Source organism: Puma concolor, chromosome D3 (genome assembly GCF_028749965.1).
Source record: "Puma concolor isolate L17-30 chromosome D3, mPumCon1.1.hap2, whole genome shotgun sequence".
Taxonomy (NCBI): domain Eukaryota; kingdom Metazoa; phylum Chordata; class Mammalia; order Carnivora; family Felidae; genus Puma; species Puma concolor.
Genome location: NC_141678.1, coordinates 86,719,765 through 86,743,706, shown reverse-complemented (window position 1 = coordinate 86,743,706; position 23,942 = coordinate 86,719,765). Strand labels below are relative to the sequence as shown.

At 38.8% G+C, this 23,942-nt stretch overlaps 1 protein-coding gene across 1 annotated transcript in view; it reads right to left on the bottom strand.

Annotated features, from left to right (window-relative positions):
• The window catches only part of DOK6 (docking protein 6), a 374,774-nt gene that overhangs the window by 52,391 nt on the left and 298,441 nt on the right, over positions 1 to 23,942 (bottom strand). The window contains exon 7 of the mRNA XM_086683202.1: positions 15,416 to 15,533. Within this exon, the coding sequence (XP_086539328.1) occupies positions 15,416 to 15,533 (118 nt within the window). The remainder of the gene's footprint in view (positions 1 to 15,415; positions 15,534 to 23,942) is intronic.

Sequence of the window (23,942 nt, the reverse complement as noted above, 5' to 3'; positions counted from 1 at the left end):
TCTGATCATGATAGAGTGCATTCTTGACTTGTTCTTAAATTTTTGGAAATGTTCTTTGTAGTCAATTTTTGGTAAAGGCTAGTTTTTAGGTGGAAAAGATTACCTGCTATCTGTAAAATACAGTTTTTCTTTTTTTTTTTTTTAATGTTTATTTTTGAGAGAGAGAGACAGAGAAAGAGAGAGAGAGACAGACAGATAGAGTGCCAGCAGGGTAGGAGCAGAGAGACAGGGGGACACAGAATCCAAAGCAGACTCTAGGCTCTGAGATGTTAGCACAGAGCCTGATTTGGGGCTTAAACCCATGAACCGCGAGATCATGACCTGAGCTAAGTTGGATGCTTAACTGACCGAGCCACCCAGGTACCCCATCTTTTTTTTTTTTTTTTTTATGAAAAAGTACTGAATTTTATCAAACATTTTTCTACACATATTGAGGGCATCACATAGATTTTAGTTTCAAATTCTTAATATGAAATCATTTACTAATACTTTATTGTTAAATGATCCTTACTCCTCAGGGATAAATACAATTAGGCCAAGCTGATGCATTTTGTACCCATGCTTATAAGTGAGATTGGTGAATTTTTTTCTGTTTGGCACTATCTTCATCAAAGCAATACAGTTGAGTGCTTAGCTTATTAAGTTTCCATCCCTATTCTCTTCTAAATATTTAAGGCTATCAAATTTCCTACCAACTTAGCTATGCCTCCTAAGTTTGGATGTAATGTTTTTATTATCTTACAGTTTCAATATTTTCTATGTTCCCTAATTGTGTCTTTTTTCATTCAAGATCATATAGATGGGTTTTTAAATTCCAAAAGTATAGGGTTTTTTGGCTTTTAATTATTGATTTCTATTTTTATTTCATTAAGACTGGAAAACATGAGCACACGATATAAGTATAGGCTTATGATTATTCTGTACGTGTGGTGACATGTTTGTGACCTCACATATAGTCAGTTTTTCATTACTGTTCCATGGACGTTTAAAAGTGATATGTTTTCTCTGAATTTTTGTTTTTGCTCAAGCTTGTTTTATGTTGCTCATTTTTCTATTTCTTCAGAAGCTCTTTTCTCAAAAAATATCATTATGACCATCAAGTTTTCCATTGATTTTGTTTTTTCAGGTTGAGCCACATGAAGTTACTATTATTTGAATGTAATTTATGAAATGGCTTACAATAGTGGTGGTTCCAATTGGTTCTACCTGATAAACAATGTGAAACCACTCTGGAGGAATATTTTCATTCCTGGTGCAACTAGATGCTCACAGAAATGCAATTCTTACTGAAGATGAGTTCGTAATCAGATATTAAAACACGCCCGATGGAATGTCTCTTCAAGACTCAGAGTCAGCAGTCACGATAAGAGAATGAACAATGGTAGTAAAACAATTCCAAAGGGACTAAAATAAGTATATTCTACAAGACTAAAGACACTCTTGTGGTATGAAAGGAAAAAAATATATATAGTTAAGAGAAACTTAAGTCACAAGAAAAGAATAAGTCAGTGTGGAAAAGAGAATAGATGATATTCACAAAATAATTACAGTATTTAGATATTAAAGGCATCAATGAATGATGGAGGTGGTAACATAGACACAACTGCAGAGTGAATCCAGAGTGAATTGTATGGTAGGAGGAAATCGCTCCAATGTAGCACAAATATATTATAGAGATGAAAACGTGTCTACTGTTAATCACACACAACATGAATATCAAGCAGAGATTAGTCATTCCTAAAGGAGATGATAGAACAAATGAGGGTGAGGCAATATTTAAATAAATAAGTCATAATAGTCTTTCAGAACAAATGAAGGTAGGACTTGTCAGGTTGAAGAAATATATTGTGATCCAATGAGAAAAATCAAAGAGAAATCCATAGTTTGAGTCATGAGGGTGAGCTTCTTAATTCCAAATGCAAGAAGAAATTTCTAAAAGCAGAGAGAAAAGACAATTCTCTACGAAAGATGAACAGCTAGACTGACAGACAGTTCAACAGTAATCTGATGGCTCAGGAAGGGCTGGGACAGAAGACTCTCCAGGTGGCTGAGAATTTCACCACTAGCTGGGGTGTCGTTCAAGAGATGAAGCCAGAGGCAATCAGTGAAGTGAGAAAATAGTGAAACTGTCCTCAAATGGCTAAGGACTCCATAACCAACTGAAATATCATGCGAGAATAAAGATGAAATTAATTCATCTTCACAAAACATCGCGTTCTCACTAAAGATAAAGGTTCACTAAAGGAAACAAATAATGTATTGATAAAAACAAGAATTTGAACTCAGGAAGAAGGGTTGAAGTGCAATCAGTGAAGCAGATGTGTAGATCCAATGTGCACTAGCTGTAAAAATAATAGTATTAATTATTAAATTTGAAATGTTTTCAAAAGAGGAGAGAAATAAAATAATAGATAACAGAAGCATGAAATCTGAAAGGTATTAAAAAGAGAAGTGTAGCTACATTTATACTTATACATCTGTTTTTACTTTTTGGTCAAGTGACCATATGAACAGTTTCAGTTAACTACTGAGAGAATATCCATAATTCCAAAGAAGGGGATGGAGGGACAATAAAAAAAAAAAAATGTGGTTAAAAGTAGATAAGGGACGCCTGGGTGGCTCAGTCGGTTGAGCCTCCGACTTCGGCTCAGGTCATGATCTCAGCGTCCCTGAGTTCAAGCCCTGCATTGAGCTCTGTGGTGACAGCTCAGAGCCTGGAGCCTCTTCACATTCTGTGTCTCCTTCTCTCTCTCTCTGCCCCTCCCTCACTTACGCGCTTTCTCTCTCTCTCTTTCTCTCTCACAAAAACAAACTTTTAAAAAAGCAGATAAGATAAGGAAGGGGAAAGAAGTAAATAATGTTACAAACCAAAATTATAAAATTAGAGAGTGGAAAAACATATGTACAATCAAAATAAATAAAGGTGATTGAATTTTGCTATAAAAGAACAAAAGCATACTTTAATTTGAGTTTTAAAGTCCAACCTATTTCGACCAGGAAACATCTAAGGTATAAAGACACAGAAACACTGAAAATAAATGGAAAATATGGCAAAACAGAATTTAGATAAAGAACTGCACTGCATTTGTTAATTATAAAAAAGTGATACAGCGGGAAGATGCAATATACCTGAACCCTTGATGAAACATTCCTTTGGATATATTCTGCGATTATACTAGAATTATTAGGCTAAGCCAATAACTGCCATTGTTGTAGATCACTATGGGGTCCTTCTTATCTAGTCCTGCTTGCCCACCACTGCCCACTGGGGCCATTTTCCCTGTGCTCCACCCACTCCAGATGTACCTGTCTTCCTTCTGATACACCAGACTTGCTTCTGCCTGACCATGTTGTCTATGTCTGCAATTTCTTTTTCAAACTTTTACAGGCTGATCTGCTTTTGACATCTGAATCCTGAATTCAAATAACACTTCTTAAAGAGATTTAGTGGCCAATTGACTTTCTTGTCATGATTCTGATATAGCTTCTTCATAATGCTCATCAATGTCTGCAATTACCTTGCTTATTATTTTCTTTACTAGGTTATTATTGGCATATACTTTCATGTGAATAAGTGTCTTGTGTCTCTTCTGCATCTTTGTGTCCCAAACCACATAGAAATAACATAGAAAAGCAACTCAATGCATAATCGTTGAATAAGTGAACAACTTAATATCTACGCTATTATGGAATGTATTTTTTATGAGACTGGATGTATATTAGGGATGGAAACCACATCTGATTTGTTCTCTGTAAACGGGATACATCCCCAAGGCCTAGGCACAGTATGACAAACACCGATTGAAAAAAATATATAAATCCCACTTCTGGAAATATTATTGTAATCAAAGATTATATACAAATGGAGACACCTGGGTGGGTCAGTCCATTAAGTGTCTGACTCTTGATTTCACCTCAGGTCATGATCTCATGAGCCCCTAATAGGGCTCTGTGCTGATGGTGCAGAGTCTGCTTGGGATTCTCTCTCTCCCTCTGCCTCTGTCCCTCCCTTGCTGATGCTCTCTCTCAAAAATAAATAGATAAACATTAAAAAAAATACTACATACAAATGTGTTTACTACGGCATTGTTTAGAATAGCAAAAACACATAATGTACATGCTGAACAAGAGATCTATTGTTAAATAAATTAGAGTTTTTCAATGGAATATTACTCAGTCCTTATATGTCACATATAGATTTTGTTCTCAGTAAAATATACAACTTAAAGATATAACAAATGAGTTAATATAAAATGCGATCTTAATTTTATAAATATATAGGTATCTTATCTCAATTTCTATTTTTCTCTACCTTGCTACCCTTATATTCTAACAAGCTAGTGGTGGCTTTTAACCTTGCATCCATGTATTTCTTTGTGTCTTGAGTTTTTTCAGTAAGGATGTATTCATTTTGCAATCAAATTTTTGAATATTTATTTCCGTTACATTTTAAGTATTCATTCCTTAGAATTTTGGCAAGTTTTCAGAAATAATCCTGTCATAAGTTAAAAAAAATCACTTTTCAAAGGAAGACACAAAAATAGCTCATATAAAGGAAATGAAGCTTGATTAAGAAGACATTTTACACTTTCGTGATGGAAACCACATGAACTAACAGCACAACAAGACAACTGTGCATGTCAGCATTAATGCCTGAAGAAAAGAGCTGGAAATATTCAGGAGGGAGGGAAGGGCATGAAATAAAAGAGATTTACTACTGGGAAAGTGATTTTGAAATCTCCAAAAGAAGACATTTCTAAAGAAATTAAAATTGAGGGAGACACATTTGAACTTGCTGTAAAACTTAGTTAAAAAGCTTGAAAAGTAATAGCAACTCTCAGGAGTTAAACCAACTAATTTACATACACAGTGTGCTTTAAATTGTTCCACGAAAGAAGCAAAGCTGTTATATGAAATTTTTAAAAGCAGTGCCCAAGCCATATACAACTTGACTTTGAACACTGTGGATTTTCCACAAATTGCTTCGATGCCTTCCATCTGGGTTGTCTCATTTAAAGCACATTTGAGAATAGCTGTTGCCCGCTTTTCAGAGGCATAATTCTTGTAAACCTTGATTATGGTTCAAAGAGAATGTAACTGGGCAGAAGGGTAGAGTTTCCGAATGTTTTATTCCTCCTTGCCTTAAACTCTGTTACCCTGGGGTATGTAACTTTCCTTATGTAACTTTCCTATCCTGGTGGCACTCCAGCTAGAAAAATAAGACTGCATGGGTTGATAATCCCACTTTTGTCCTTTAGGGAAGTTATTTTTGTATTTCAGAGTCCTTATCTGCAAAATGGAACAACAATAGTACCTTCTTCAGACGGTTCTTGGGAAGGTCATATATCGTGACATGGTACAAAGTGCTCAATAAATAAGTTGACAGTGATACTGCCTTTCTCCCTCTATAAAAACTGCATCCATAACAATCTACCTTCTCTAGAGTGTGTGATATATATATATATATATATATATATATATATATATATATAATTCCAGGTTAGTTAACACTATATGTTAACTAACTTAGGTTTATTTTTTGTTTTATTATTTTATTTTTTAAATATAATTTAGTCTCAAGTTGGTTAACATACAGTGCATACAATGTGCTCTTGGTTTCGGGGATAGATTCCATGATTCATCGCTTACATACAACAGGTTCATCCCAACAAGTGCCTTCCTCACTGCCCATCATCCATTTTCCCCTCCCCTCGCCCCTCCCCCTATCAACCCTCAGTTTGTATTCTGTATTTAAGAGTCTATATGAGGTTATATTTGTCATATTATGTAGCATAATATCTTGTTGGTAGCAGATTATGCAATCAAATATCCCTCTTCTTCCTATAAAGAATTTTCAAACGTGCTACACTTCCTCATTTGTGCTTCAGACCACGCATATCTCTGCTGACACCAGTGAAATAGTCTACCCCTGTCCATTTGTTGAATGGGGGATTACAAGTGGTTACACACAGCTGAGTGCCGATGAGTTACTCAGTTAGGATGAGATCTTCAATTTCCTGACTCTTAGTGTCTCATTAACTTCAGAAGGATGGATTCAATGCTGAGACCAGGAAACAGGAATGAATGAATGAATAGCATGTTGTGATTTTCATTGTACATACTTCAGTTTATTTGACGTGCCCCTAAAGAAGCTGTAACATTAACATAGAAGCATGCTGTAAAATAAAATGGATTGTACTCTAAGACGTGTTTCATTTGTTTTTTTGGAAAAAATGTGAGGTGTGTGTGTGTGTATGTGTGCACTTATGAATAATGTTAAACTTTATTGTCAAAAATTTAGACAACTTTAAAATATTTTACAAATGAATTCATGAATGATAAACTGTATCTCGGAGAAAAGCTTCCCCATTAATCAGGATGGTGATAGAGTTACAGATACAATCACAGGGTGTTCTGAGCCAACATCTTTTTTTGAGCACAGACAGAATTCCACAATGGGAATGACAGGGCCCCAGACAATGGCTAGTCCTCAACTTTATATAGGAGAAGTAGCTTCTGAAATTCATTGGGAAGAATGGGATTTTCTGGTGAATAAAAGAATAAGAAGAACAATTTCTGTCATAGAATTGTGTAAGAACTCTATGAGTAAGAAAATTCTGTTTGAAAGTCATGTATCTTTTATCTTTGAGCATATATGTAAAAGACATTATCACTTAAAGTTTGGCATTGAACTTCTCCTTGTGTTGTGAATAGTTTTACAAAAATAAAAGGGAGGTTCTAAACTTCCTGTCAAACCAATTTAATAAACCAATGCCAAAGAAAGATTTCTAAGAGAACTTCCAAACTATGCTACTCTTCCTGTATTAAGTACAGGCAACGCTTATGCACAGGGCTTCAATTCTTAACGTAAATTTCTCTTATATAACCATGCTCCTAAGTTTTAGATATTGGATGTTTTATGAGCAGACTTTCTATGAGCATCTATTCTTTGTAGGGCAGTAGGGTGAGTCTTAGAACTTCACTGAAGGTCACATTTAGGATTAAATCTACATTAACTTTGCAGTTTATTCTGTATCAAGTATCATTTCAATGATGCGAATTCCTGGTGTTCCTCACATTTTTAAATCCTCCGATCATTATCAAATCTCAGAATACTGTAGTCTTTCTTTGGAAGATCAAGAACAATAGAGGGAAAAATGGACAAAATACGATTATTAAGCCTATAACGAGGGATAGGGTGCATTTAGTTGAAGGGCCAGAGATAGAGATGTGGTTAAAAAATACAACAGGAAACAGAGGTCTTGGAGAAAAATATATTTGAACATTTTCCCCCTATATGTTCTCCTATGTATTTCATAATTTGTGATGTGTAGCTTAATAGGTACAGTTTTCAGAAAGGCAACATATGGTGAGACAGTACTGAGCACATATGGTTGTGTGTGTGTGTGTGTGTGTGTGCACGCATATCTGTGTATGTGTGTACACACATGTGCACACGCACACATATACATGACAAAGACAGCTGGGCTTCAGTCATGGTTGTATTAACCTTTCCCTGAATTAGTATTATGTACTATGTTTATTTCCTCCTGAATAAAATGGAATATATATTTTTCCCTAATAGTCTGATTAATATTGACCTTAATATGTTGCCTCCTATATTTTAAAAATTAGGTAGGGGGTGAAGTTTGAGGGAGAAAAATCAAGTACAGAGACCAGGTTTCGGGTTTAATTCCAATTTCAATTTCAGGTTTGAATTAAAGAGAGAGAAGCAATTTATTTTAAGCCACTGGCAGATTACACTAGTCCAGTATAACATCTGGTAACTCTTGAGTCTTTTGTCTTTATCTATCTTTATCTACTACTTTTACGTTTCTGGTAAACAATGATTAAATGGCTGACTTGTTATACTTTACCCTGGGCGCCCTCTCTAGATTCTGTGTTGTGCTATGCCAGGAGAACTTAATTAACAGCCTAAATCTTACCTTTCACCTTTATTCCACCCAGTAGAGTCCATCCCAGGAGAGAATAAATTGAGGCATAACTGGCTTAGGCAGCCTGGTCTGCCTTAGTGGGGGAAGACCTTTCTCAGAAAGGCTCCTCAGCAGTCAGGGTAGGCTAATCAGCAAGAGTAGATCTTGAGGGGGACTGGGGTGAGTGGGGAATAGCAGGGGCACTTGCTGTGCACTGAGCTGAATAAATTCCTTCCAGGAATTTGCAATGCCTTGGCCTGAAACACACGGTCAAATTTCCCTTGGGCTACCTGGACTGAGCCACGTGAGGCTTGGGAGAAGGGGGGCATCTGTTTGAGGGGAGATGTCTTGTTTAAACTCACTGATGGGAAGAAAAAAAATAAGTAAAGACTTAAGCCCGACATTTTATTTGTATCTCGCATTAAAAATTTAGGGTCAGGTTGAGAGATTTGGTTTTTCTAGAACTATAAGAGCTATAAAGCATTTCTTAAAGCTAGACTTTTAGAAAGTCTTTAGAACAAAACAAAATTCCTCATGCATAGCAGAAAAACTGCAATAATATTTTAAAGTAAATACTAGAATAAATTGGAGTAGGATAGCATACTTCCCTTCATCAGAGAAACTTCTTAATGGAAATTTAATTTACTTCAATATACAGACAATGGTTAATAATTATTGAATGTTTATACCTAATGTGGATTATCTCATTTAAGTGCCATGATAGAAACCATTATCCTCATTTTAGACATGAAGAAAAAGAAGCTTAGAAAGATTAACTAAATTGCCCAAAGTCATACAGCTCAGCAGTGGTAAAGCTAATATTCAAAGTCAGGTTTATTTAACTCCAAAACTCAGTATTTTAACCTACAGACAGCCCTTCTTCACAATGAGCTCTAAATTTGGCTGAGCCATAGGGATAAAAATCATTTGAAGTTTCTACCTCACAAATGAACGGAGGAAGAGGGTTTATAAACAAATACATTGGTATATTAGGGTCATCTATAAGTGTCTGGGGGCACAGAAGAGGGAGTGATTGTGGCTCTAGCATTTGAGGAACATTTCACAGTGAGAACACTTTGAGCATTTTTACGGTGTCTATTTTGGGAAGCAATCACTCCATTTATCTCTAAAAACTGGTATCTAGGGGCATCTGGGTGGTTCAGTCACTTAAGTGCCTGACTCTGGATTTTGGCTCAGGTCACAATCTCATGGTTCATGGGATTGAGCCCCGCATGGGGCTCTGTGCTGACAGCATGGAGCCTGCTTGGGATTCTCTCTCTCCTCTCTCTCTGTCCCTCCCCGTCTTGTGTGCTCTCTCTCTCTTTCTCTCAAAATAAATAAATAAACATTTATTAAAAAAAAATAAAACAAAACAAAAAAACCCAAACTGATGTCTAGGGAGGCATTGGCTGTCTTTGACTTACTCTTCTAAGATAAAGGTATTCACTAAATGTTCATAAAAAAGATTTACCAGAAAGGGTTGATTCTGGAAAATGGCTCACATTTTGGGGTTGCTGCTACATCTCCACCAGTGGACTTGGGCCCCATGCGGGATGTGCGATGCACTTGGCTGCTACCAGTCGCCATGACTGCCTCACCTGCCAGTGCACACGTGGAGCACTGAACATATGCAGGCTCCTTCGTACCATCGGTGCAATTTTCTTTTCTCTTTCCTTTTTTTTCTTTTTTAACTTGCTATACAAAGCTTTTATTAACTTTGCAATCCGGAAAACCTCATATGATGAAAATTTGAACAGAAGGTCTCCGTGGACACGATTTATAAACAACGTGAACTTGAAACTGAATGGGCAGGAAAGACAGCGAGTCATAGTCGAGTGAAGAGTGAGTAAATCCTTCGATTTACCTCCCTAATCTATGTCAGAATTCTATTTACTGTTTTCTGAAGGTTATCTCTAATTCTAATTGCCTGTTTGCATCCTGTCCTTCCGAGAAATTGAAGCCGCCCTGCCCTTTCGGCGAGAGTAACATGCCTTCTGTGTAATCAGGTGCGCCACTGTGCTGACGTGGGCAGCCTGCAGCTTAATTACAGACGTAGAGAGGGCAGAGGGAGGTGGACGATTCAGAGCCGGCAGCGAATATTAATCAGTGTTAATGAAAGCACAGCTCCCAAAGTTACTGCTTTTGCAAACGGCACCCCCATCATCCTTGATGCAAACAGTGAGGGTGTTCGAGCTGCTCAAAAACGAGTCACGGTATATCCCCATAGGGTTTTGTGTCCAAATAAGTGATGAAATGGATCAGGGGAGGGTTCAGGTTGGCACACGGTCCCGAAGCCCACTCCCCGGGGACCGTTTTCAGCCCACGTTCTTGACCCCGCTTCCCATCAGCATGGCTGGTGGAAAAACTTCTCCAGATGGAAAGCAGCAGGTGGAGAGACACAAACCCAGCTGCCAGGTTATGGGGACAGAGCCACCAGCCTCTCACAGCCCGTCCTGTGCTCACCAGACGAAGACCAGTGGTAGCAAGTGTCTGTGGACTCAGGGCCGTCCTAAAGCAGGAAGTGGTCAAGCCCACCGAGACCTAAGCGCGCGCAAGGGGAAGAGGGGGCCCAGGATGGGCTGGCGTGGCACCAGATATGACGGTTCCTTCTGCGGAACCGTTGAGGAATGTCCTCAGAGAGGGCATGTGGGAGCCGTGCTGTCCCCTCCGTGTGTCCTCTCCAACGCGTTTCTACATTCATTGTTTTTGCATTCAACAAAGACTCAGTGCGAGCCTGCGGTGAGCCTCGTACCATCAGTGGTTTCTACCAGATTGATCTGTCATTTTCAATAAATGCTTAGCCATCTCCACAAATCCCGATTTAAAGACCTGGCTACACAGTCCGTCCTATAGATATGCGAATGGTGACTACAAGTCAAAGTGACGGCCTTTCCAAGGAAAAAAGAACCGTGACCTCCTGGTAGGGTTTTGTTTCTTTCTTTTTCCTTTTTCCTCCCTAACCCCCCCTCATCCTTTAAAAAAAATTTTTTTAACGTTTATTCATTTTTTGGGAGACAGAGAGAGACACGACACGCGTGGGAAAGGGGCAGAGAGAGGGAGACACAGAATCCCAAGCAGGCTCCAGGCTCTGAGCTGTCAGCACAGAGCCCAACACGGGGCTCGAACTCACAAACTGCGAGATCATGACCTGAGCCGAAGTCGGACGCTCAACCAACTGTGCCACCCAGGCGCCCCTCATCCTTTTTTAATTTTTTTTCTTTTTTAGTGTTCCTCGTGCTCTTAATACATCTGCTAATGGCCTTAGAGCAAAAATCTTAAGTCTAGCAATATTAAACAAATGGTATTTTTTTAAGCATTGACTTTTTTAAAGTTTATTTTGAGTGGGGGGGGCGGAGCAGGGGAGGGGCAGAGAGAGAGGGAGACAATCCCACAAACTGTTAGCTTATGACCTAAGCTGAAGTCAAGACTTGCATATTTAAGTGACTGAGTCACCCAGGCACCCCTTAAGCATTTACTTTTGAGTCAAGAGTTCAAAATCATGTTTCCTTCCCTGGAAGTGTATGGTCTGCCTAAGTCTAGAGACAGCCTCCCTAAGAATGCGTCGTGGCACAAAAATTTTTCATTAACGCGTAAGTCAGAGAAATACAAACAGAAACTTACTTTCTAATACAAACTAATCATCCTGATTATCTGGAAAAAATCAAGAACAGGAAAAGTCTTTACTCACACCCTCTGCAAGAAGACGTGACGTGACCCAACCTCTTACCAGCCATTTAGGCGTAGAGATTTTGCATAGTAGTGCCTCGTCCTTAGCTAACTTGTACTTGTTAAAGTAAGTTACTCTTTTTTCCCAAATATTAAAGTAAATGCAGGATGCCAGTATTGACACGTTGGTCTTTTTCAGTGTCTCTCGCTACTATAGTTATAGAACAGGTGACAGAAATGAAGCCAATAAAATAGAGCAAGTGAAGTTTTGAGGATGACCGGCCATCGAACTTATAGGTACGTCTTAACAGAATAGATTTGTTTGCACACCATGAATATTTTTTCAGTTCTAGAACATGCAGTGCTTATTAATGAATCCCAATCTACTAAGGTTTAGAGATATAAAGCTTTTCCCCCTTTGCCTTCTGAATGAAAGCCTGCTGAATTTAATTCATATTGATCTCAGCTTCACAGTTAGAATGTAGGAAATATGATGAAAAATTCTAACGGTACATTTTTATTTCTCATTGCTACCTGCAGGTTATTTGACAATGTAACACCCACCATCGTCAGATTTTTCCCTTGACTCTGGAAGATCAGACTGTATTTTCCCCTTTGTAAAGAAGTGATGCCCTTCATGGAGCACCACCAAGGAAGTGAGACACAAAATAACTACACTTTCAAATGTGGTTTATTGAAAAAAAAATGTAGATGTGTATGAAGGGGTGCTAAGGTTCACTTTTCTATTTTTCTTTCTTGTTTCGGTAGTTTTATCCTGCCCTGAATCCATGAGCACGAAGCCTGTGTAGATTCCACACCAATAAAAAGCTATGGCCAAAAGACTCTTGTCCTTTGCTTAACTTGACTGCCTCAACAGAACAAAAGGAGAATAAAATATATCAGCTTTGTCAAAGCATCTCTAACAATTTACCTCTGTATCTATTTAGATATTATCTACTCACCTAGGATCTAGCTATCCATCTAGATGTTTATATCTCTCTGTATATGATATAACTATAAAATAAGGAGTATGTAAAATATAAAATGTATTGCTCTAAGAAGCATACAAGACAAAAGTAAACCCACAATATAGTGAAATGTAATTTACATCAAATACGTTCTGTATTTATTGGACTTGCGGTAATCACCTTAGTCAACACATATTTCTTTGTTACACAAAAACGACAAACAACCAAGGAAGAATGTGGTCTTGAGACCATACAAGCAAACTATTCATCATAATTGATAAAGCATTTAAGTCCTTACCTTGCTGGAAATTAAGATCAGTGAGATAGATCCTAGAGTGTTCTAATCAGTTACTGACTGTTATATTGTAAGTCAACACTGTCCGTTGGCAAGTCTTCAGCAGCGTTTTGAGAAATTTAAATGCATTCTGGCATTGTTTTGTTGGATGCATATGAAATTATTTCTGATATTGTGTATCAGTCTAAATGTCAGCTCTTCCTTTGGAGAAAAATTCCCCACACACTACCATGCAAACAACAATCTTTCATTTGTTGGATTTATAGACCAAACTCTTGTCAAAACCCAAAGGTATCACGACATTGGCTCCAACCTTTTTCCAACTTATTTGTAGTAACATCTCACTTTCTTTTTGCTTAGAAATGTGGCCATTTGTATTTTTGCATGAAAAATACAAAAATACATGTATTTTTTATTTTACAAAATAAAGTTATTATTTTACAAAAATATTTTTATTGTTTTATTAAACATCAATATTGTTAAAAACAAGACAGTAGACTCAATATGGAGTCACTTAGGCTAAACCTCATGATGCCTACCCAAGGCTTAACACATAATTAGAGTTTCTGCTCTCCCAGAAACAGACTCTTAAACCAGTCAATGGGGAACTATGTGGTCAATGCTAGTGAGGGATTCTACCTTATAGACCTCTGTGGTCCCCTTAAGGAGATGACTTTGCTACACCCAGTTCATTCTTGTCTAGTATAATTTCCTTGTCCCGCTCTGTCTGCCTATAAAAGTCTTTCATTACATATAGCTCCTCAGACCTCCTTCCTATCTGCTATATGGCATGCTTTTCATTCATGAATAACTGAATAAAGCCAACACGATTTGTAAAATTTACTCGGTTGAATTTTGTTTTTTAACAATAATTACACCTATCTGTTTAGGTTTAAATAAAAATAACCTTACACTAAAAGCATATTTTCTAATTATTTTTAATCATAGGAGCAAGCAAGATTAATCTCCCAAGATCACGACTTAGCATTTGAGCAGAAGCAAAAAAGCAAGATGTGGTCTCCTCTTTGTGATCCACAAGACATTCAAGAGTCTCCTTGACCCTCTACTCCTTATCCTGTTAAAGGTTTTCTCATACAAAGAAATAACACAAAAAGATAATAACTCTCCATAAGAGGGTTCATTTAAAATATAAAATGCAAGTACCATCAACAAATGACTAAAATTGTTCTGACACCTTTTCCTTGCAGAATGAATCTTTCATCATTAATTCCCACTGACCAAATTCCATTAGTCTAGGTTTGAAATGCTGGCAAGCAGATATTGCTTTAAAAATACACCATTTCAGGGGCGCCTGGGTGGCGCAGTCGGTTAAGCGTCCGACTTCAGCCAGGTCACGATCTCGCGGTCCGTGGGTTCGAGCCCCGCGTCGGGCTCTGGGCTGATGGCTCAGAGCCTGGAGCCTGTTTCCGATTCTGTGTCTCCCTCTCTCTCTGCCCCTCCCCCGTTCATGCTCTGTCTCTCTCTGTCCCAAAAATAAATAAACGTTGAAAAAAAAAATTAAAAAAAAAAAATACACCATTTCAGTTTCCGCATCGCCAAAACATTTTGCTGTTGTTGTTGAAAGACTTCGTGTTATCGATATGAGCAAAAGTTAAAGTATGAATGGAAAAACAGTCTGAATGTCCAACTATGCTGAAGGTCATACCGGTCATTTCTTCACCAGGGATTTACTGGGTGCCTATTACGTTCAAACCCATTGTGCTCAAAAACTCTTTGTTGGATGAGTTGTTTTTTAGCTGTGTTTTGTTAGCCTTATTTTTCTAAGTTCCCACTTCCTTCAGTCTTGGTGAGCTGTAAGTCAATTGCTTATAGCTGAATATTTTATCTGAAGGATAAGACTATTCATTTTAAGACAACAGGGAAAGAATAGGAAAAAAAAAAAAAAAGAATGCCAAATCTGAGGTTTGTGCTGCAGTCGATCAAATACCTGCTGTCTATGAATCTGATTCATCTGGTGAACCATTCCCATTTTAGTTAATTAACCATTAATCATTAGGTAAAGTACAGAAGCAAAGTATTCACACTCATCTCCCGCCTTGCGCCCTCCAGAATTATTTCTGTGCCAAGGCTCTGGCTACACTTGAAGACTTTTGAGAATCGGTTTGTGTAGTGTTTTATTACAGAGCCTGAAATCAGCCCCCTGAACTGATATTCAATCCTATTAAAAAAGGATGCTAAGGAAAAAATCCTTTATAAAACAGCATGAAACAGACCCTAGGATCAGCTACTTTAAGCTTCTGATAATGTTTTGTATAATGTTCCAGTCAAGTTCCAGTTTTTATGTATAATGTTCTAGTCAGGTGCCAAATACAGTCCTCAGCCCTCAGCGACTTTTTGGAATAATTTCTACCATGAGACTGTGCAATGATAGCTTTAGAAACGCCACTATAAATCTCAGCGCCCCCCACTGTGGCCAGTGACAGCTGATAAATGAAAAATGGAGGAAACGGAAGCAAGGCAATTTGCATGCCTCCTGGCCCACCTGTAGGAAGCTAATGGAGGTGCCGCTTGATTATTTTCAAGTTACTTGCCTTGCAAACTGTAGATTTCTCCAACACTGTTCTGACGGGTGATGTGATGCCAGTAGGCGCTACGAGGAAGAGATATCGATTTGGATAACGTCATTGGCTCAGTCAAGCTTGTCTGAAGCTAAAAGAAAAAGGAAATGTGTCAGGCTTGATGCAAAATATTAGACTGAAATCTGCCCTTTCAGAAGCTGAGGGTTAAATGTGGGCATTATGTGACCAAATCTGTTATAGATACCTGTCTGATTTGCTGTTTAAGGTTAGCTTTTTTTTAAAAAAGGTAAATGAATGACTCCAAACATATATGAAGTGAACACTTATAGACAATTGGATCTCATTCATTGATTTAGAAGGAACAAATAGATGGTACAACCGATTCCAGGGAGAATTCAAAGGGCATACAGTTAACCAGGAGCGCAGGTAAACAGCCAGAAATAACCAGGTGTACCCACCACCAGACAAGTTTGTGTGCATTTATTGAACAAGAATTATGTGCATTACTATCAGCTTTCTGCAATTTACTGAACTATAAAATAGCTCAGCTTGGGGGCGGGGGCAAGCCCTTTCACAAACACATACTCCCAAATGGCACCAAATACAGGATACCATTAATCCTTCTCACCCATTTCCGTTTACAATTTTTCCAGACACCTCCTCCCACCCTTGCCCAAGGGATCTTTTCTCCAATGGACGTTTTTCTGCGCTCCTGCGATAGGATCTTTTACATATTAAAAACGTGTTTTCCCTGAGAAGTTTTGTGACAAAAATGTGGCAATTATGTTCTCACTTGAAACATAAATTTTAAGGGTAGCCCCAGAGATCAACACAACGTCACTCAGGTGCTCAAGCAAAGGATTCGTTCCAAGAGACTGAAACTTTACATTGCATTTTCAAGAAATAAATTCACTTTGATTGATTCACTCTAGGTTTTTAAAAACCTCCAGAAATGGTTTTATTTGTTCTTAGTGCACATTTCCCTGACACAATCTGAGCAAATGTTCACTTTCTGATGGGCAACGGGAAATCCTCTAATCAATAAAACCTCACATTTCCTCCTGATTGAATATCTGACTCTTGGCAGAAGGGGGAGCTGCGAAGATCACATCTGTCGGGTGTGAGCTTAGAGACCTGTTTGCTCCGTGTGGGTGGCCTTTCCACCGCCCCGCCCCGCCTCTGGCCCTTCCCATACTTTGTATCCAGGTTCCCACCCTCCACTGAAGACCTGATCAGGAAAGGACCTGATAGGCTGTAACAGGCTCTTTAAAGCCATATAAAGCTGAGAGGTTTCTCCATTTTAATGGAAGATGAAGCCAAAGGGTGTGAATGTTTTGATGTGATTCCACATTTTCAGCAGTGAGGCATTTCTACAACCTCTATGACTTGCCACCAAAGCGCCCTACTCAGTGAACTTGAAAGTCTGGCCCTGTTGAAGGTTATTTTTTTTTACAGATGGCTTTCAGTAGCAACATTGTAACCAATTTATAGATTTTTCAAATTGTGGGATAGTTCGAAATTTTCCTTCCTATGGTGAAAACAGATATGCTAACCACACCAACAGCCTATGGTTGGTAGGTGGAGGGAGTGGGGGAGAAGCCAGGTTTCTGGGTTATAATAGGGTGGTGCTTTCTAGAACCTTTGGGGTGTTTGTTAACCACACACACTTCTGGATTTTCCCCAGACCTAACATTTGGAGAATCTCTGTGTGTGGGGCTATGCCCGTTAACACGTATCAGGATACACACTAAATATCCACTCCTGTAAGGAACAGAGGCAAAGCTCATTTTACGAAATTAGCACTGGGACAAAAGGGCTTTCACCTTTAAAGCCAATTTCTCATGTGAGGTGTAAACTGAATTCCAACACATAACGTCTTTAGTTAGTGTGAGCAATGCCCATTAATAAACATCAATTAATCCATAAAGCCTATCTCATATTAATCACACTTCTGTCTACACTTTATTGTTCTAATATATTGTGATTTGTTTATTAGTATACAATACACCATCCGTGGTCAATTCACCTTCCCCAAATTACTTTTCCTTCTATTTTTTAATTCTGGGAAACATAGTTCTTCCTAAATGGTCAGTCTTAAGCACCATGGAAACACAGTAAACATATTTTTCTCCTGGAAACAAATAAGTTGAGAATTTCCTCCATAAAATTCTCATCTGAATCACCAATTGTTTCTTCACCTCATTTCTCTACTTCTTGGTCTTCAAGGTTTTCAAATCACAAGTAACCTTTAACCTTCTAGTTCTTCACTTGTTTCTTTAGTTTCTTTTTATTCTACTTCAATATCTAATTCAGAAAAGTGAAAAATCTGTGTTTGAAAACCTGAATGTCTACGTTCTCCCGATCTCTGCCAAAGGTACCTATCTTGTCCATCATACCTCAGATTTTTAATCTTCTACACATCAGAGAATCCATTCCTCAGTTGTTCTTCAAAACCAGGTATTGAGTACGCTCATGAACTATCAAGCCATTCTGGGCAATGTCTTTCAATGGAATCGTGTCACAGGTGGTATTCCATGTGCATTATTTGTGTGGAGGATTGAAGATGGCTGCATTCAGATACAGGGTGATGGGCTCCCTCCTCTTAAATCTCGGCTGACCAGTGACTGATTTGATGAATAAGGCAACGTAGACATGACATTATGTCTGTTTTGGCTATGCCTTAGATGGCCTCTACCTGTCCTCTTCTCTCCACCTGTCCTGAGTTACTCTGGAAGTCTGACTACTCTGAACTGCCACGTTTGGACAAAGCCCAAGCTTACCATGGGGGCGGGCCACGTAATTCAACGTTTGAACCCTTCTTAGAGGATCCAGCCGTTCTCGTCTTACAGATGGAAAAATCACAACCCCCAAAACTCAGGGAACTGCTCACGGTAAAATCCCAACTATAGAACCTCTAATAGGAAACAGTTCTCTTGATTTCTTAGTCCACTGCTTTTTGGACTTTGATGTTGATCTCTGGGGGAAAATGAGCTTCCTCTCCAACATGTTACGATATATAAGAATACAGCTCTATACTTTCAAAGCACCCACCCTGCCAAAAAGAAGCAGGTGGGTCCTGGAAACTTTGGGATTCCGGTACTGGCCACAGCACCTTTTCCTGCTTTTGCCAAAATAATTATCCAGGTTACCTGATTGCCTTTTGCGATCTCCCTTTGCTATTTTGAGATTCTGCCTCCCCCTGTGATAAACATTAATGCTAATTTGTGTCCCCTGACATAAATTCATCTCTCTGTTAAAAAAAACCTGCTAACCAACTTTACTTTTGGTCTGTATCTGCCCAATAATTGACTAGAAAATTTAAGGCCTTATTAGCACTCGAGGTATAAATCTCAACAATTGTGGGAGGAAAAAGGTAGCATTTATAGGTTAACATTTACGAGTCATTCCCTATGTGCCTGGCAACGTGCAAACTGATTTCAGATGTTGTTTAATATCCACATAAATTGTCAATAATCACGCCATCTGAACTTTACAGTCAAGGAAAATGAGACTCAGAGGGATAATATAATTTTTTCATGGTGACATAGGCAGTGAATGATGTCTCTGAGACTTCAAAGACCATGATGTTGAAGAGAAGAAAAGATGCCTTCCCTACCTTTCGAGGTCTTCTAGCTGGACTAAGAGTTAAATTTACCTGAGACAGATTTGCAGATAAAAAACCCCAAAGTTTTATTACGTGTGCACAGAGGCCCAAGAGTGAAACTGAGACACAACGAAATGATCAAGGCAGGTAGATTTTATACTTTTTAGACAAAGACACAGTAAATCTGTGAGGAACTGACAGGACAAAGAGACGTTAACTTAGGAAGCTTCAATCAGTAAGGACTTCTGGGGGTGCCTGGGTGGCTCAGCCAGTTAAGCATAAGACTCTCGGTTTCAGCTCAGGTCATGATGTCACAGTTTGTGAGTTCAAGCCCCGCATCGGGCTCTGCACTGATAGTGTGGATCCTGCTTGAGATTTCTCTTTCCTTCTCTCTCTGACCCTCCCGGCTTGCTCTCTCTCTGTCTCTCTCAATAAATAAATAAATACAAATTAAAAAAAATAAGGAATTCGAAACCAAATTTGGGCTAAGGCAGTAAATGAGTAAAAAGTAATAAGGGGGTGTTTATGCGGCCTTCTCAGCTCCCAATTTCCCATCTCTGGTGACAAGAAGGTGCCATTCTTTCCTGGAGCAGGGAGGGCGCCTTTCACACGGGAGATTTACTTCCTGCTTTCAGTGGGACAAAGGAGGGTCTGAGTGTCCTTCTTGCACAGGCTGATTTTAAGTAGCTTTAATTCAAAATCGTCAATATGCCAGAGTGGCACCTTTTGGGGCAGCCTGCCCCTGGCCCCTAAATCTTGGCAGACACAAATCACTGTGGAATAAATGACGGGATCCTTTCTCCTCAGGGAGCAGATGTGAGGAGAATTGCACCCACCAGGTCAACCGCATGGCCCAGAGGCAGAGACGAGTGTGCCTCTGTCTAACGTTGAGGAGAGGGCGTTACAAGCAGAGCCGCTCAATCCGGAGTTGTTAGGCACACATGCTTGGCTGTCAGCACACCTGTTCTCACCCACGGACTCCATCTCTGCCTTGTCATTTGACCTCAGGCGACACGCTTAAAACATTTTTTTTTTTAAGATTCAAGTTTTCCTTCTCTGCCAACTGAACTTAATATAATCTACCTCAAGTGTCGCTGTTAATATTTCATAATGTGATGCTTTTATTTTTTTTAATTTTTTTTTTCAACATTTATTTATTTTTGGGACAGAGAGAGACAGAGCATGAACGGGGGAGGGGCAGAGAGAGAGGGAGACACAGAATCGGAAACAGGCTCCAGGCTCTGAGCCATCAGCCCAGAGCCTGACGCGGGGCTCGAACTCACGGACCGCGAGATCGTGACCTGGCTGAAGTCGGACGCTCAACCGACTGCGCCACCCAGGCGCCCCTTAATGTGATGCTTTTAGAGGGAAGAACACAACGTCTGCCCCATCTGAAGGGCTTGGTAGAAACTCCTGGCTCACTCTTGCCTCTACTACATGGGAGAGGTGGCTTACAACAGACGCGTCTATGCGATACGTGATCAAGACGTGGAAAGATGTCCAAAATGAGCTATCAAACGAGTAACGGGGAAGACCGTTGGGTTCTTAGACAAAAGTCTAAAAACTCAATCGAAGTACAAAATTCAAGAAATAGGAATATGTGGCACAGATGTTCAGTATGGGCAGGTGCGAGAGGCAGGACACAGGCGAGACCCAGGAGAACAACCCTGGTAGCAGGGTGTGGGCTGCGTGTGTGCGTGTGGGTTTGCACACATGCGTAACATAAGCCGGGAAAAGACACTGTTTTTAAATGATTATGGATCTCCTGAGTGGCTATGTCGACATGTTCCCTGGTATGGCTGAGACCAGAGGAACTGGGTAGGGAACGACACTGTAGAGAAGAAGCACTCCAAAGCTCTGAGAGGTCAGGGGACATGAAAAGGTAACACGCGAGATCCATGTCAGCGGTCACCAAAACACGTCATGCTGCTTAACAAGGAAATGGTGAACCCAAGTGCAGTCCCAGTCGGGAACATTTAGTTTATTTGTTCTTGGAAAAGAGCTCATGAAACTTGAAAACTGTAGAGAAAAAGAAACCCCAGAGAGCTCTAGCCAGCCAAGCTCAGCACTGTTTGGATTTACTCAAACAGTCCTCTGAAGTTTGAAGGTTTACGGGCAATTGGTTTTTCACAGACTTGACTTAATTTTCAATAGGGGACAACTCACACTTAATCTTCCATTTTATTCAAGATAAATGAAAAGGAATTAGAAGATACCTTGCTGGGTTGGCACAAGACTAACAAACACGATGTCATTTAGTCATTTAATGGAAGTTGCTAGATGTCATTTAGAATTGGACTTTGCAGAATGTTATTCTGGTTATTTTGGTTTAAACTTGAACCAAAATGTATGTCATCATTATATGTTTTAAACCACGTATTGATCAAAGTACTTTCATAGAATGTAGAAAAGCCGAGCTTTAGAATAACATCAGAAATGATTACAAACATATACATCAATACTTTGAACACCATTCTTATCTGTAACCAGTAATGTCTTTAAGAATATATATATTCTTTACTTATCTACCAATTATCTATGAATCTCTTATTTGTAAGTAGACGCATTTAGGGAGCTACTCTCTGAATATAAGAAACGTGATGTCTACATATTGAAAGATGACATTTCAAGTGTAAATAAAATGTTCACTGTCTTGATTTTGTAATATCTAAATTATCTAGAGAATGTATTAAAGTTTATATAAACAATTTCCAATGTCTGCACATAATGAAAGCTGGGATGAACTTTTAACAGCGGTTATAAAATTTTACCCACTTAAAAATAAAGCTCAGCGTTTTTCTTTTGCCACCCATCTCATGACTTAGCTAAAACCTGGGCTTTTACTGCAGACCAGCTGGTATCCTAACAGTCTGAGTAGATATTATTCTTGCTCCTTCCTTCCCTCTTTCATGAAAAGGTAGCTAAGACACAGCAAAGGTAAATGCCTTATACGAGGTCACACAACTCTTTCTTTCTCTAACGTCTACCTGGATAGCCACTGTGCTGCTCTGCTTCAGCGAATACATCCATTGAATAAATAATAATTCACTGGATACTCCCAGAAATTGACAATTATGCTCACACTCCTTGCAAGTAAGCTTATGTATCTCCCCACACAATTCTTATATCCGTCTGGTGGATTCTGATTGGCCCAATACTGGCTGGATTTTTTTTCTCGCCATTTTATCCAAAGAAAAGACACTCAGATTCTTTGTGTTGTCTGTGTACATTCCATAATCATGTGTTTATACTCGGAGTCATCTCGATTGACCTTTGAAATCTATTGCTCTTCTTTAAGGAGCTCATTCTCATAATTGGCATGAGCAGAGTGTATGCCCATGAAGAAATAAGGCTATCTGAGTTGAGAGAGAGAGAGAGAGAGAGAGAGAGAGAATCATCCTTATAGTCTCCCCATTATTCTTTGATTCTAGCAATACAAATAACAAAATTGTTTTTTTAACATGAAAATTGTACTCTTTTCTGTCAGCCAGTCATTTTCCTCACACATTATCAACTCTAATCAAGTTGATTAAATATAAAAACTATATATATATACAAGTTGCATTTTCTGAACTGGCATCTAGAGCACTACAACAAATTTTAAGGAAAAAACACGGTATAAATAAAATTTATACTATTATAATTGTTACAGCACCACTTGCTAGAAAAATTACACATTGACCCCTTACCATTTCTATCTCATTTGTGCCTTTATGCACAAATGAGTATTTTTCTGTGTCTGTGTGTTTAGAGACTGCATTTTAGTGTTTCCATTTAGTGTTCTGAGCACTGGAACAATAGTAAGTAAATGGATTAATTAGGATCACAGGTCCACTTTAGTTATCAACTATAATAATTTGTTCTAATTGGGCTTGTGTTGGTTCATTATAATCAGTGTCTGTGATCAATCAGTAAAAGAAAATTTCACATATATGCAAATGGTATTTCCCAGCAGGGAATAAGCCACTGTCAGTAATAATGAAGGCTCTTGTCTTATGATTAATAACTGACAATACTGAGCAATGGGATCATGAGTAGAACTTTGAAAAATGAATTTATTAGCCCATCTTCCTATATATTAGATATTACACATCACTTGTGATCCCAAATCGCACTTTCAAACTTTTCCTACCATTTCTTAAACTTCAATGAATATACCTAGAAAAGAAGTTGCAAAAAGTGTTAAAATTTTTCTGTGTTCTCCTCATCAGAGTATTATGCTTCCAAATTCTTCAAATTTTTCCACGTAGGAAAATGAGTTATTTATTTATTTTTTCACAGCAGGTAGAGATTCCTGTAAACTGTGATAAGAAGAATGCCTTCACTAGAAGGGGAACCAAACTGACTAGGATAGAGCCCGGGCTTTGTCATTCCTTCACAAATTATAAATAAGCCCATGGTACTTATGGTCTTGAAAGATAGATGTACTTGAATTGAAGGATATATTATTTGGTGACAGCTGGGAATAACAACGGGGGGGTCTTTGCAACACTGCTTGAAACGAGTACTATGGTATTTCGCACGCTCTAACACGCCATCGGCTGAAAGACAAAACACTGTTTTAGGTATCACTGTGAAAGAATAGGTCTACCAGTTAAACTCTGACTCACATTTGACCTGAGAGATGTTGAAATATGAAAAAAGACATGTGCATCTTGGAATTGATGGAATGCAATAGTATTTCCCTATTCATGCAACTAGTTAGGACAAAAAATAACCATTTCAGGGCTGGAGGTAGTCAACACTTGGGTAAGTTTTGTGACAAACTGTAACTCTAAGAGGGCAGATTCCTTAATTCCTCGTCGCTATTGGAATTAGTTTTCTATGAAGCCAGCTTCGTTATCTCTCCTGCGCCCCGCCTGCACTTTGCCTTTCCCTGAGATGCCTTCGCCCTTGGTAAGATGACAGCATCGCAAAATCTCCATCAAAGACCCC